The sequence below is a fragment of the Puma concolor genome, chromosome B3, assembly GCF_028749965.1.
Source record: "Puma concolor isolate L17-30 chromosome B3, mPumCon1.1.hap2, whole genome shotgun sequence".
Classification (NCBI taxonomy): Eukaryota; Metazoa; Chordata; class Mammalia; order Carnivora; family Felidae; genus Puma; species Puma concolor.
Genome location: NC_141672.1, coordinates 9,677,990 through 9,692,767, shown reverse-complemented (window position 1 = coordinate 9,692,767; position 14,778 = coordinate 9,677,990). Strand labels below are relative to the sequence as shown.

At 54.3% G+C, this 14,778-nt stretch overlaps 1 protein-coding gene across 1 annotated transcript in view; it reads left to right on the top strand.

Annotated features, from left to right (window-relative positions):
* Window positions 1-13,107, top strand: part of CB3H14orf132 (chromosome B3 C14orf132 homolog) — a 51,470-nt gene extending 38,363 nt beyond the window's left edge. The window contains exon 2 of the mRNA XM_086708865.1: window positions 12,213-13,107. Coding sequence (XP_086564991.1) covers window positions 12,213-12,437 — 225 coding nt within the window. The 3' untranslated portion in view covers window positions 12,438-13,107. The remainder of the gene's footprint in view (window positions 1-12,212) is intronic.
* Window positions 13,108-14,778: the final 1,671 nt, after the last annotated feature.

Genomic DNA, 14,778 nt, shown 5'->3' with positions numbered 1-14,778 from the left:
AGACACGGACCCTGGGCCCAAAGTCCTTACCTCTTTCTGGAGGCAGGTTCTGCGTCCGTTTTCGCTGAAGGCATTCATGAAGGCCACGGAGCTGTGCCACTGGCCGACCCGAGGATCCAAACTGATGACGTGCTGTGGCCTCTGCCCTCAGGACGCCCCTCCTTTACGTCTCCATTCTTGGGGCCCGCGGGGTCTCGGCAGCCAGCTAGGACAAGTGTGGGTTAACGATGGCCACGTCGGGACGCTTCGTCCGCAGACGCGCGAGCTCGCTCTGAGCCTTGCTTGATGCGCAGAGACGGGGAAGCAACGTCCCGAGAGGTATGGACAGTCCGAGCAGAAAGCCCATCTCAGGAGTCATCTGAATCAAAGTCAGGACTCCTGTGCAAGCCTGGCTGTTCCTCTGTCTTCTTAAAGGACAGCTTTGGAAGTAGGACAGACGCATGGGACAGCGTCCAGCTTGATGTGTTTCTGTCTCCGATCAGAATATAGCCAGCCCCCACCCCAGAACTCCGCGTGCTCCTTTCCCAGGCTTCACCCCTCCCACAGCAACTAGGCTGAAGCTGACACGAGATACTAGTTTTGCCCGGTTGTGACCTTTATAAAACTCAGGATTTCTCAGTCTGCACACTCTTGGGATTGGGACCGGAGGATTCTGTGTTGTCACGGGCTGTCCTGTGTGCTATAGGACGTGAGGCAGGATCCCCGGCCTCCGCCCCCTAGCTGCTGATAGCATGTCCTTCCCCTCAGTTGTGACCATCAAAAATGTCTCCGGGCATCGCCGAAAGTCCCTGGGGCGGGGGGGGGGGGGGGGGGGGGGGGGGGAGGGGTGCAGAATTACTCCCAGTTTGAGGACCACTGAAGTGAAGGCAATCCCCTGATAGGTGCTTGTTTGCGTGAGCTTTTTGGGTCATCTTTGCGTTTGTGAGGTTTCTCCATGCCGTGGCGCATAATTGTGGCTCACGATTCTCCTAGTGTAGAATTCCACCGTGTGAATACGCGGCGATTTACATATCTATTCTAGTGTTGATGGGCAGCTGGGCTGTTTCCAAACTGAGGCTATTCCAAATTACGCTCTACAGACGTGTGTACAAGTGTCGTGGTGAACACGCATTTGCACATCTGTTGGGTGTGCGCGCTCTGTTTTGTGAGGTGGTTTGCTTCTTCCCCACCCAGTGGCCACGTGGCCTTCATGCCTGCATCATAAAGGGACAAACCCCTGCCCCCTTGAACCTTCCCCTGGACCCGGCGACATAAACCCCAGTGTCCTGCTGAATCACTCTGCATGAGTCGTTAACGCTCCCCTCATTGCCCACTGGGGACCCCTGGCCTTTGGCCAGCTGGCCCAAGTCCTGTCGCCTGATGGGGCCTGGGGGGTGCCTGTTGCCCCAGCCCTGGCGGACGGCACCACTCCATCTGTGGGAGTGAGAGCCCCAGACATCCAGTGGGAGACCAGCCCCAGGGGGCAAGGGATGGGCAGTGGCCCCCACTCTGAAGACTTTCACATGACTGTCCTTTTCCTGGATCAGAAATGTTCTTCTTACCCATGTTATCAGCCCTTGGATCAGAATTTCCTTCCTTCCTTCCTTCCTCCCTCCCTCCCTCCCTCCCTCCCTCCCTCCCTCCCTTCCTTCCTCCTTACCTTCCTCTCTCCCTTCCCCCCTTTCCTTCCATCCTTCCTTTCTTTCTTCCTTCCTGTTAAAATGTATGAAGGAACTCTGTATGAAAAGCCTGGACGCTGCATGGGGTGCCGAGAAAGAAACTCTCCAAGGCACTTAGGAACCCAAGGCAGCATGCAGTGTGTGTGTGTGTGTGTGTGTGTGTGTGTGTGTGTGTGTACCGTATCTTATGGATGCTGTGTGTGGTGCTCTGGCATCGGGGAGATGGTAGGAGAGGCACAGGTAAAATGCTCTGAGAACCAGAAGAAGTTGAAACCTCGAGGGAAGGCTCCAGGAATAGTAGCTGGCCCTGGAAAGTGGGGGAGAGTTTTGGTAAGTGTAGGTCTAGGACCAGGTTCTGGGTGAGGGAAGGGTGTGAATGGCCACAAGGAGACAGAACGGTCACGGTACTTAGTACGTCCTCAGGTCCTAAGCCCTCAGCCAGCCTGTGGAGATGTCACAGTGACTTCTGCAGTGGGCCAGGCACCTCAGTTTCCCTATCTGCCTTTGCCACACGCGCAGGAAGATCCCGGGGCTGTGACAAGAGCTCGGGCTTCAGAGGCCAACCTCGGTTGGGGCCCAGCCTCACCGGCCTGGCTCTGCACGTGGGTCTCAGCTCCAGCCTGTGCATCGGGACGTCTGGTGTCACCCGGGGCACGGAGAGGACTGCAAGGCTCAGACTGTTATATTTTATGTGTACATTTAAGTCTATGATCCACTTTGAGGTGATTTTTATATAAGGTATGAGGATGGGGATTTTTGGTAATTTTTTTCATTAAAAAATTTTAAACATTTATTTATTTTTGAGAGACAGAAAGAGACAGCGCATGGGCAGGGAAGGGGGAGAGAGAGAGGGAGACACAGAATCCCAAGCAGGCTCCAAGCTCTGAGCTCTCAGCTCAGAGCCCGACGTGGGGCTCGAACCCACAAACCGTGAGATCATGACCCGAACCGACGTCAGACGCTTAACCAACTGAGCCACCCAGGCGCACCGGCTAATTTTTATATAAGAGATCATGTTCCAGGGACATTTTATATTTTTATTTTTTGCCTATTGGTATCTAAGTGTTCTAGTATCATTTGTTGAAAAGACTACCCTTTCTTCATTGAATTTCTCTGTGATTTTTTAAAAACTGAATGAATCATATTTATGTGAATCTATCTCTGGACCCTGTGTTCTATTTTCTTGATCTATGTATCTTTTTTTTTTTTTTTTTTTTTTTTTTTTTTTTTTTTTTTTTTTTGCCAGGGCTGCTCTTTCTTGAGAACTGTAGCTTTTATAGTAAGTCTTGAAATAAAGTACTACTGGGAATTCATCAACTCTGTTCTTTTTTGGCTATATTTGGTCCTTTGCCTTGGAATACATATGTCGGCATCAGCTTGTCTGTATCTACAAACACGCCTTCTAGAATTCTGATGGGTATTGCATTGTATCTCTATATCAGTTGGGGGAGAATTCACATCTTAACAATATTGAATCTTCCAGTTCATGACCATACTATTCTCTCTGTTTATTTAACTATGCTTTGATTTATTTCATCAGTATTTTGCTGTTTTAGCATTCAGATCATGTTCATGTTTTGTTAGATTTATATGTAGTGCTTTAATTTTTTGGTGCTCTTTAAATGGAACTTTTTAAAAAAAACTCTAATTGTTCGTTGCTTGACTATAGACATACAATTGATTTTTTTAATACTTAAATTTTTTAATGTTTATTTTTTTTTAATGTTTATTTGTTTTTGAGACAGAGAGAAACATAGCATGAACGGGGGCAGGGCCAGAGAGAGGGAGACACAGAATCTGAAGCAGGCTCCAGGCTCTGAGCCCGACCCAAGGCTTGAACTCACGGACTGTGAGATCATGACCTGAGCCAAAGTCGGCCGCTCAACCGACTGAGCCACCCAGGCGCCCCTAATGTTTATTTATTTTTGAGACAGACAGAGATAGAGCATGAGCAGGGGAGGGGCAGAGACAGAGGGAGACACAGAATCCGAAGCAGGCTCCAGGCTCCGAGCTGTCAGCACAGAGCCCAGTGCGGGGCTTGAACCCACAAATCTCAAGATCATGCTCTCAACCGACGTCAGATGCATAACCCACTGAGCCACCCAGATGCACCGATTTTTTAAAATATTTTAAGTATGATGTTAGCTCTGAGTTGTTTTTTGTTGTTGCTGGTGGTGGTGTTGGTTTTTTGCTTTTGTAGATGGTCTTTGTCAGATTTAGAGAGTTCCTTTCTATTTCTAGTTCGCTAAGAATTTTTACCATGAATGGGTGTTTCATTTTGTCAGACGACTTTTCTGCAGCTATTGGTATGATTATGTGTTGTTTTGTTTTGTTTTTACTTCCGTCAGGGTAATGAATTACATTAACTGATTTTCGAAATGTCGACCCAGACAACAAAAAACACATCCGCTTTTTATGTGTTCCTGGAATCGGGTTGCTAATGCCTGTTGTCTGCTTTTTGTCTATGCTCCATTGGGATATTGCCCTTCAGTTTTCTTTTCTTGTCATATCTTTGATGTTGGTAGCAGGGTGGGGCCGGCATCATTAACCAGATTTGGGAAGTGTTCCATAAAAAGAGTTGGAAAGGGCCTTTCCCTCTTCTGTTTTTTGGAATTGGTTATGTAGGATTAGTATGATTCTTCCTTACACGTTTGGTAGAATGTGTCAGTCCGTAAGACCACGTGGAGGTTTCTTTTTTCAGAAGGTTCTTGCCCCGCCTTCCGCAGGCGGTGGTCCCAGCATCGGCCTGACCAGAAAGCCGCTGCCGATGCTGCTGGGCTCGGGACTGCAGAGCCGCCTCTAAGGGGCGCATCTGGACTTGGACAGAGCATTCCGTCTCAGTTCCATTGTCAAAGCCTTCTTTATACTTCTGTGGGTCCCTCACGTGCGTGCACAACACGGAGCGAGCCCAGAATGTGTGCAGGTTCCTACACAGAATTAGGGGATCCCTTCCCCACCCTCTTCCCCTGGGGTTCTCGTTGGCTCCCGGAGGCCTTCTTTCCTAACCCTCCAAGTGAGGGTCACTGTTTCTGTCAACTTTATTGCCCTGTGTGTCACACAGCTCTGCATTTCCGGCACAGAGCCCGACGCGGGGCTTGAACTCACGGACCATGAGATCATGACCTCAACCCACTGGGCCACCCAGGCGCCCCTGTCTGTATTCCTTTCAGGGAAGCGCTCCAAGGCCAGAGGTCACAGGCGTCCCTAGTGGCTGTCTAACACCTGCAGGCTCAGAGTAGGCCTTCGGTGTTTGTCGGATGGGCAGCGAATGGATGGATGGCACCCCCAGCGTACCCAGCCGTGGGACCTGGACCACAGAGACATTCCTGAAGTTAGTAGTGAGAGAAATTACCTTTATAACGTTTGCAGGCTGGCCAGAGGCATCCCTGGAATTTTCCAGTGAACTAGGTCACCCAGAGAGCCCGGGCTGTAGATGGCAGGCTCTGGGGAGACGAAACTGAGGGCGTGGCCCCTTACACAAACTCAGAAATGGCAGCTGTCCGCGTGGCCACACACAGAGTTGCCCAGATTTAGCAAATAAAAATGCAAGAGGCCCAGTTAAACCTGAACGTCCGATTAATTCTTCAGTACGATATTTTGCTGTATGTCCCATGCGATGTTTTTCATGCTAGAAACTGGTTTTGTTGCTGTTCGTCTGAAACTCAGATTTAACTGGGTGAGGGCCTGTCTAAGGGCCTGTCTGCCAGCCCTCGACACACGGCTGTCACGTGAGGACCATTGACACCTGACCCTGGCTTTCTCCGTGTCTGGTGCGGGCTCCTGAGCTCTGGGCTTGACCTTGGCGAACACTCACCCGAGCCTCTCCCCGGTAAGCGAGGCTCAGAGAGGGCAACAGGGCCCCAGCGGGACCAGCACCGAGGTGTCCTGGCCGTGAGCAGCACCAGAGTGCCACCACTCCTTGGGGACGGGGACAATACGAACGTTTTTACCCCCTCTTACCCCCGTATGAATTTAACTTTGAAATCCACAGCCCGGGAGCATCAGATCCTACTTGTGTCTGGGCAGGGATGCCCCAGGGGCCCCGAGGATGGCCTTTTAAGAGAGAAGGGTCGGATGGAACCAGCATGTGGCCCGCAAGCCCGCTGCACGGAGCCTCCCGCATCAAACGCTCTTTGTCTCTCTTGTCCCCTCCTCTGAAGCCCGGGCATTATTCAGGAAGCATCTGCCAGGACCACCTCTGGTTACCAGGCTTTGAAGATTTCCTTTTGAAAGCATTTTCTGTTCCTTCCTTCTGGAGAGGTCCAGCTTGGGGGAGATTTATCTAACCTCCCTCTTCTCAGCAGGAACAGATGGGGACCTGGGGGCCAACCCCCTCCTCGGAGCAGCTCTGCTATGCGGCCACGGTCCACAACAGCCACACCCTCTTGGAACCCCTCCACACCATGCCAGGCTCCCACGTGCCACATAGTGACTCCAACGCTGAGGGACGGGGACCCTGGAGGCTCAGAGAGCCTCAGACCCTGGCCTCAGAGAGCCACTGGGTCCGCGGTGGTGATCATAACCACCTCGTCTGTGGCCTACTCCAGTGTTCAAAGCATTGCTCTTAATGTTAGAAGTTTAAAAATACCAAAAAGGGGGGCGCCTGAGTGGCTCAGTCAGTTGAGCATCCGACTCTTGGTTTCAGCTCAGGTCATGATCTCACAGTTCATGAGTCTGAGCCTCTAGTCTGCGCTGACAGCCTGCTTGGGATTCTCTCTCTCCCTCACTCTCTCTGCCCCTCCCCTGCTCACGCATGCTCTTTCCCTTTCTCTCTCTCTCTCTCTCAAAATAAATAAAATAAACTTTAAAAAATAAATAAAAATACCAAAAAGTAACAGACACCCATATGCTCAGTGACCAGAAGGAGCTATTTAATATTTCAGTACGTTTGCCCATCTTTTCTTGTGATAAAGTATGACAGACAAAACCTATCTCCTTTGCCCCCAATCCTTTTCTCTGAGGCAACAGCCATGGTGAGTCTGACTCGTATGTTCGCAATTCATGTTCCTACCTTGACTTCGTATGTGTGGATCCATGCATAATACAGAGTATTCTGTAGGCATGTTTTTAATTTCAAGGAGGGTATCTGAGTTTCTCTTGTGACCTGTCTTTCCCCCCGCAGAAAGCATATGGCACCTGTTCGCAGCCCCCTTTAACGGGGCAGTGTTTGGTGTTTTCCCTGTGTTTTGGTGAGAATCTAAAGCCTCGGACAGGTTGAGAAATGGGCCTGGAACACCCAACCAGGAGATGTTGGCTCTAGGCTGACTCTCAGCCTGCCCTCAGAATTCTTGGCTGATGGTTCTGGAATTCGTTCCTTCACCAAATATTTTTTGAGCACCTGCTCTGTTCCAGGCACTGGGGATACTGTGGGAAATAGGGAGGGTCCCTGCCTTCCTGGAAGTTACAATCAAGAAGCACAGCCTTTATTGAGAACACAGACCTTGAACATGGACCTGTCTTGGTGTCCCCTCCTCCACGAGCCAACAGATTTTTTTTTTTCTGACCCGGACGTGACCATCTCCTCTGACGGGGAAACGAGCCCCCTGCTCCTCCAGCCCCTGCCCTGCCCTGTGTCATCCTGATTGGGATTGTGACTCAGCAACATGATGCACAGGTTCTGTTCTGCCTCCGTGGGCCTCTCTCTTCCGCAGGGTTTGAACTTAGGAGCCTTAACACCCACGTCGAATAACAACAGGTGAAATATCTAATAATGATCGTTTCGAAGCCTCACCCAAGTGTTCCATTCCCAGGGGGCCAGGGACTATGCCTGCCCACTGGTGTGAGAAGGGCCCTGTTGCCCCTGGGGGTGTGGGGGCAGCATCTCCAGGGGACCTTCCAGATGCTTCTCCGACCACCTGCTTCTGGGGTGACTCCAGCCACCACCCCTCACTCTGACCATGAGTCCTCCCGGATGTCTCTTCCCAACTTCCAAATGATGCAGTAGAGGCTGACTTTTTTGTTTGTTTGTTTGTTTGTTTTCTCTTCACGAGATTTTGCCATTGAGACTTGTTTTCGTGTCTGTCCCGGCACTTAGAATGGAGAATCTGTTTTACAAAGGAAAACAACATCAGAAGAAGAACCAAACACCCGAGACAGAGGGAGTAAATGACATTGCTGGCCGAACCTGGAACACCTCTCGGCCTAAACATAAGTTGGGGAGCAGGGGGGCTGCCTGCTGCACCTGCAGGTTAGAGTCGGATTAATTGATCGCATAAATGCACACAACTGGCGATGCCAGGCTCCCCATCCCCTCCCTTCAGCTTCAGCAGCTGGAGAAGAGACGCGCGTAATGCTCCTGGTTCCGAATTTCTACAAGAACGATAAAAGGAGAGGTATGAGGATTTACTGAGTGACTATCGTGCACCACGTTTTATCGTATTTGATTTTATTCCCTCCTTGCAAGAATCCTGCTGCCTCCACTGAAGATAACGAATTATCTTCGTTACTTACAAGCAAGTGGGTTAAGGGACTACCCCCCCCCCAGCTCTGTTACACGTGATGAAGCAGGATTCACCCCTGACTCTTTCGAGCCCCAGAACCCGCCCTTGGCCCCACACTCTGAGGTAGCAGCACCCATGGGACACCGGCCGTGCTGAGCTGAGTGTCACGGCAGGTGCAGGGCCGGGAGGGGGCTCACCCCGTGGAGAAGGCACTGTCCCGCCGCTGGGGTCTCTGGGACCAGGTTTATGATGTACAGCCCGGGGCCGGGGCGGGGGGGGGGGGGGCGCTTCTGCTGACTTCAGTTCACTAATTCCATTTGGTCATACTCGTCACCTTGTCTGTGTTAAGAAGGGGGCTGAGGGAGCTTGAGATGAATAGGTCGTATGCCTGCCTTCAAGAAGAGTTCCCTGGTAGTGGGAGCCCGAGCTGCAGTTAGGTGAGCCTCTGGGTGCGTCCCCTTGCAGGGCAAAGAGACTCTGCAGGGGTGTTTAAGGTCAAGGGCCCTGCAATCAGAGACGACCCTGGCTTATCCAGCAGAGCCCAGTGTGATCACTGGGGTCCTCACACGAGGGAAGCCGGAGGGTCAGAGAGAGTTTGGAAGGACCCCACGCTGCAGGCTTGGGAGACAGAAGAAGGGGCCACGGGCCGACGTGGGAGCTGGGTGCAGCAGGAGCACAGGTGACACGTTGAGCGAGGCCAGTGAGACCCGTGTCCCAGACGTCCGACCTCCAGGCCTCTGAGCTACTGAGCGTGCGGCAACTCGTTAAGGCCGCCGTGGGAAGCTGACACAGGCACAGGAAATGCGTGCAGGGGGCCAGCGCGCAGGAAGGGGTGCAGGGTGGAGGGGCGCTGGGCCGAGAGCCAGCGGACGGCAGCGGCCGCCGGGCCGGGTGGCGGTGGCGGGCAGGGCCGGTCCGCCTGGGGCTGCTCTCTCTTCCCCCCCACAGGAGCTCCCACCACCTTCCCCCTTTTCTCCAGGGATTTGATGAAAATACCCATTGAGCTGGTGCTCCCTGAGAGAGGCGAGGGGGGCACAGGCCTCCCCCGAGGCCGCAGCAGGATGGGAGAGCGGTTGGCGATGGGGTCTGCCCGGAAACCCAGCAGGGCCCTGGAGTGGGGGGGGGGGGGGGAGAGGGACGGACAGGTGGCCAGTGGGGACACTGGGATGTGGGTTAACTGTGGGGTAGAGCGGGCCCAGGGGAGGCGCATCGGGAGGCAGAAAGTGCAGCTTCCCGCCCTGGCCGCAGCCTTGCTGTCTAAGAGGCCACCAGCAGAGAGTGTCCGTGGCCTCACCTCAGCCCTGCTTCCGCTGTGGGCGGTCAGAGGAAGACACTAGAGAAGGTGGGCCCCCTGGGGTGGCTGGGGCGCCAGCTGCCGCAGGGAGGGCAGCAGGACCCCACCGCCCTCCATACCGGGCAGATGGCAGGTGGCAGGCGGAGATGCCAGACACGCCACTGTCCTGGCAGTGACATCTGTTTGTCCCAGTTGAGAGAGGCTGTCATTCGTCAGTCCGTGAAAAGGCATTTATTAGGCACCACTGTGTGCCAGGCCCGTGCAAGGCTCCAGAGACTCCGTGATGAGAGTAAGCGGATCTGGTCCGGCCTCCCGGAGCTTCCAGGCCACTGGGTCTTGGGACGGGTGGCCGCGGGGACAGGACGGGGTCTTGGGGGCACGCGGGAAGGAAGGCTCCAGTGGAGAGGACCGGTGGCTGAGCTCTAAAGCAGGAATGGATTTAATGGGGAGGCCCTGGACCCAGGGCTGCCCTGCTTCACCAGCCCCTCAGCCCCCCTTAGGCTGCCTCTGCCTGAGCCGGCTGCAGCCCATCCCCTCTGTCACCTGCTTGGGGGCAAGGGAGGTCACAGCTCTCTTACTGAAACGCTTACTTGTATTCTTCATAGAATGTATGTCAACTGTGATTTCATTTGCGTTCATCATTATAGTCATTAACATATACTAAATGTGTTAATTTAACTCAGTATGTTAATTTAACATCCTGCTAAACCATAACACATGCACACGTATGTAAATGCAACCGTGAACACGCCCCCGTAACCACTGGCCCCCGAGGCTCGGCCCCTGGCCTGTCCTGAGATCCCCAGTCCCCCTCCTGTCGCTACATCCCCAGGCTGACGGCTGGAGGGTCCCCACCCCAAAAAGGACAGAGCTGTGTTACGGATGAAACACCGAGCTCCTCTGAGCCCATAGAAGCTTCTGGGATCCGGGTGGGCCAAGCACAGAGCTGCCTGAAGGTGGCCTCCCTGTGGGGATCCTGATGGCTTATTCCAAGCAGATGTTCTGCCTTTCGTCTTCCCTCTCCATCTTCCTCCGGGATCATCCCCCGGCTGGAGTGTGGGCCCATGAAAGCAGGGGCCTCATCTGTCTTGCTCACCACTGTATCCAGAGTCAGGAACTGGGGCACCTAATTAATACACCCTTCATATGTATTTGTCAGGTGAGTGGCCAAGGGAAATGGCCCCCGATTTGCTCCCCTGTGGCCCGAGTCTTCCTGGGGTCAGTGACCTTTACGTCTCCAAGCCCTAACGTGGAGTCAGACCCCGGAGGCGGGGCAGCTGCGTGCAGGGCAGGAAGCACCGGGCTCCATAGCCAGACTGGCTCTCAGCGCTGACTCCACCATGAAATAGCGCTTTAGTCTTGACCTCTGCCTACCCACCTGTGAAAGGGGGATATAGGGATACCTCCAACAGGTTAGCTGAGTGATTAAATGAAATGTGTATTGAAGGAAGGCTCCAATGTTCATTCACTCGGGTGCCATCCAAAACAAACACTATGGACCTAATAGTTGCCTGAGCCAACCCTGGAACCTAAGGCACATCAGCCCTTGGAGTGATCTGGAAGGCCTGGACCTCGGTTTCCTGGGCTGAAGCAGGGAGGGGTCTCTCCGTGGCTGTGTGGAGGGTCGGCACCTCCCCACCCCCAGCCTGGAGCCTTTACTCCGATCTCTGGGGTGCCCACATGCTGGCGTCCTCATGTGCGAGGCTTTGGGAAGAAGAATCGCTCTTCTGGGGAATGTGTCCCTGTGCACCAGAAGCTCTGAAGTATCCGTCCACATTGACTCAGAAGTTCCACAGCTGGGAGGGCACCCCCAATAAATGAAAATGCACGAACAAGCACGTTTGTACCCCCAGATGTACGTATGGGATGTTTCTCAGTGCATTATTCATAATAGGGGGGAAAGGGGTGCCTGGGTGGCTCAGTCAGTTGAGCGTCCGACTTCAGCTCAGGTCATGATCTCGCGGTTCGTGGGTTTGAGCCCCGAGTCGGGCTCTGTGCTGATGGCTCAGAGCCTGGAGCCTGCTTCGGATTCTGTGTCTCCCTCTCTCTGCCCCTCCCCCACTCGCGCTTTGTCCCTCTCGGTCTCAAAAACAAATAAACATAAAACAAATTTTAAAATAGGAAAAAAAAGAAATTCCTAAATCGCCAACCATAGGGGAATGGTTAAATTACGGCTTGTATTTGTGATAGAATAGGATACAACGGTTAAAATGGTACTTCAATGGACCTTTTATACAGGAGCGTAAAACTGCACGTTTAAACACATTCTCTCTGCCTCTCACACACACGTACACACTCACACAGAAAAAAGATTCAAAAGAAAAATATCGCAGCATTGACAAGGATTGTCCTAAAGTGGGGAGGCGGACTCTTCATTTTTGTCTTTATCCTCTCGACTGTTTCCGTAATGTTCTGTGCTGAGCATCATGACTTCACAATGAGAAGAGGAAGGTTTACAATCCAGGCTGGTGTGGAGGGCGTGGCCTTTAGAAGGGGTGTGGCCTTTAGAAGGGGTGTGGCCTTTAGATGGGGCGTGGCCTTCAGATGGGGCGTGGCCTTTAGATGGGGCGTGGTTTCTGGAGGGCAGGTCTGAGTCCCGCTGATTGCCAGCACGCATGGTGGGCTGCCCCCCCCCCCCCCCGGCCTCCCCCACTGCTGTGCGCCTTGACGCTTCCATCTGCGAAATGGGCATGAGGGTGTCTGCCTCCAGGCATCGCTGTCAATACTAACTTTTATAGGTGAAGATGGGCACTGCCAATGATAGCGAACGCAAGGAGAGCCCCATGGGCCCCGGCTAACTCTCTCTCTCCCTCTCCGCAGCTGCCCATGATGGGAGGCGCCTTCATGGACTCGCCCAACGAGGACTTCAGCACGGAGTACTCTCTCTTTAACTCCTCCACCAACGTCCATGCGGCCTCCAACGGCCAGGGCCAGCCGGAGGAGCCTCCGCGGTCCTCCAACGACGCGGTCTTACTCTGGATTGCCATCATAGCAACACTGGGGAACATCGTGGTGGTTGGGGTGGTGTATGCCTTCACCTTCTGAGCTTCGGGGTGCCCGCGGGCCCCAGGCCGGCTCACCCCGCGCGGCGCTCGCAGCAGGGCGAGGCTTTGCTCAGAGCACCGTCGCCGTTGGCCTCAGGCTGTGCCCACGTTCTGGAGCCGGGAGTTCTGACCAGGGGCGCGGCACCAGGGTCAGCCACCGCGCGTCAGGAATTTCCCCAAGCGGCCCCGATCGCCCACGTTCTATGCTGTGGTCCAGCTGATCCAGAAAACATGGGAGTGTGAGTTTCCAGCCCCCCCTGGGGGCGGGACGGGGCAGAGCCTTGGAGGAGCAAATTGGGGAATTCTTGAAACTGCATTCCAGGAACGTGAGACCCAAAGGAACAGCCAGTCAGGTTTGAAATACGGACATGGTCGATCGCTGGCGGGCGGGAAGTAATCACACACGTGTCTTGTTTTTATGCCAACTTTTCACACCTGGTATGTCCAGTGCCAGGAAGGAGCTGCCCTCAGAACCGGAGCGTTCCCGGAGCGGCCTTGGTTTCCCACTCGGCCCTTTGGAATATTGGCTGTGGTCGCCTGCGCCATAGAACGTTCCCACTTGACTTGGCGAGGGCACCTCTGTCACCAGTCATGTGTCCCCTTTCAAGACCCAGATGCATCAGGAAACCCAAGGACGGGTAGGATTTCCTGGGGCGGAGGGGCGGGGGCCGGTATCTCCTGGACAGACTTTCTCTTATTTAAAACCAGAAGAAGCGCCTTTAAGCTTTAGATCTGCTGAGTAGTCGCGTCTTCAGACACCCGCACGAAGATGCTTTCCTCTCTGAGAAATCACGGAATTTTAGATGGCAGGCTCACACACACCTGATCTTCTGATGGATGTGACCACGCCCGGAGGTCACAGGGCGGATTCCTGGGGGGGGTCAGAGCAGGAGGGACATTTCCTGACTCGGCTCAGGGCTCAGGGCTCTCTCAGCCCCCCACAAAGCAGTCTCTTAAACACCCGCGGTTTGCTCTCGGCGTGGCTCCCACGTTCTGTTGCAGGGCATGACTGCGCTCTGTCTGGGTCAGTCCCCTTGGGTTCTTCCAGATCAGTGGCTGAGGGGGGCCTGGCAAGCAAGGGAACCCCCACGCGATGGGACGTGCCGTGGGGATGGGGCAGCGTGGGAAAGGGCTCGCTCTTCTGTCCTTAGGAGAGGCCCCTGCGTGGTTCTCCCTTTCCCAGGCAGCACCCCTGTGCCGACCAGAGTGGGAGAGGCTCCCCTGCGGGCTCCCTCGGGCCAAGTGTGACTGTCTCCCTGTGCTGCACAAAAGAAAATGAATGGCATACGCCCCGTCCTCCGTGGCTGAGAAACTGGAAAGACTGGGTAAGAAGCCGTAGTACCGTTTGGGGACCATCGCAAACGGGCTGGACGTGTCCCTGTGGTCTCAGGAGAAATGAGTGTTCCTGATAACAGGCAAAGGGACATCTCAGCTGTCCAGAGGCAGCCACTCACTCGTCTGGGAGGCTGGCGCTGAGCCGCTGTGATAACAGGATTACCTGCCCGACCTCCAGATGGCCGCCAACTCTTACGAGCCACATCTGTCACTGCAGCCACGCACGCGTCCCTGAATGCTTCGGCTCAAGTGGAGGCCATGAGCGCGGAGAGCTGGAATGACCTTTGCAGAGAAGGAGAAGGGATGTGGGACTTTCTGCCTGGGCTCGTTCCGGGGTCACGGACAGGGTTGTGCTCTCCGCAGGGCCGGGCCTGGCTAGGTGGCTAGCTGTCACGTGCCCATCACCCCCGCTGCCTCTCCAGCAGACCCCTCCCTGTCTCGGGCCCCCACGTCCGCCCCATGAGCAAGGTCTTTCTTGTAGACCCGTGTCTTCATAAGAACCCAAGGAGGAGGTCCAGAGCCAGAGGTCCAAGGCAATGCTAGGAGGTCACTCCAGCCCAGACGTCCTGATGCCTCACCTTCTGACCCCACGTCCTCGGGGGAGCCTGCAGCCCCGAAAAGAGGCAAGCGACCTCTCCCTGTTCCCCAAAGGGCCTGTGGCGAGGGCAGGGGAGAGAGGGTTCTGGGCCCCGTGATGGGGAAGGAAGGGAGCGTGTGGCCCCAGCTCTTAAGAAAGACCTCGTATCCGGGAGAGCCCTGGCAGGCCGGGTGTTTTCTGGATAATTCTGGGTGCAGGGATCTTCCTCCACGAAGGCTTTCTTCCCCTCTGGTGTAAACGCCGGTTAAATTCAACTTTCAAGAATTTCTTTCTGTTCAGCATCAGGGCCACAGACACAAGGCCACGAGCGTTAGGGCCCATCTTGTCCAAACTTCGCATTCTGTGATGACAGTGATTTGCTCAGGGTCACTCTGTCTCAGTCGCCTGTGGTGGTTTTCTTTGTGCGTGT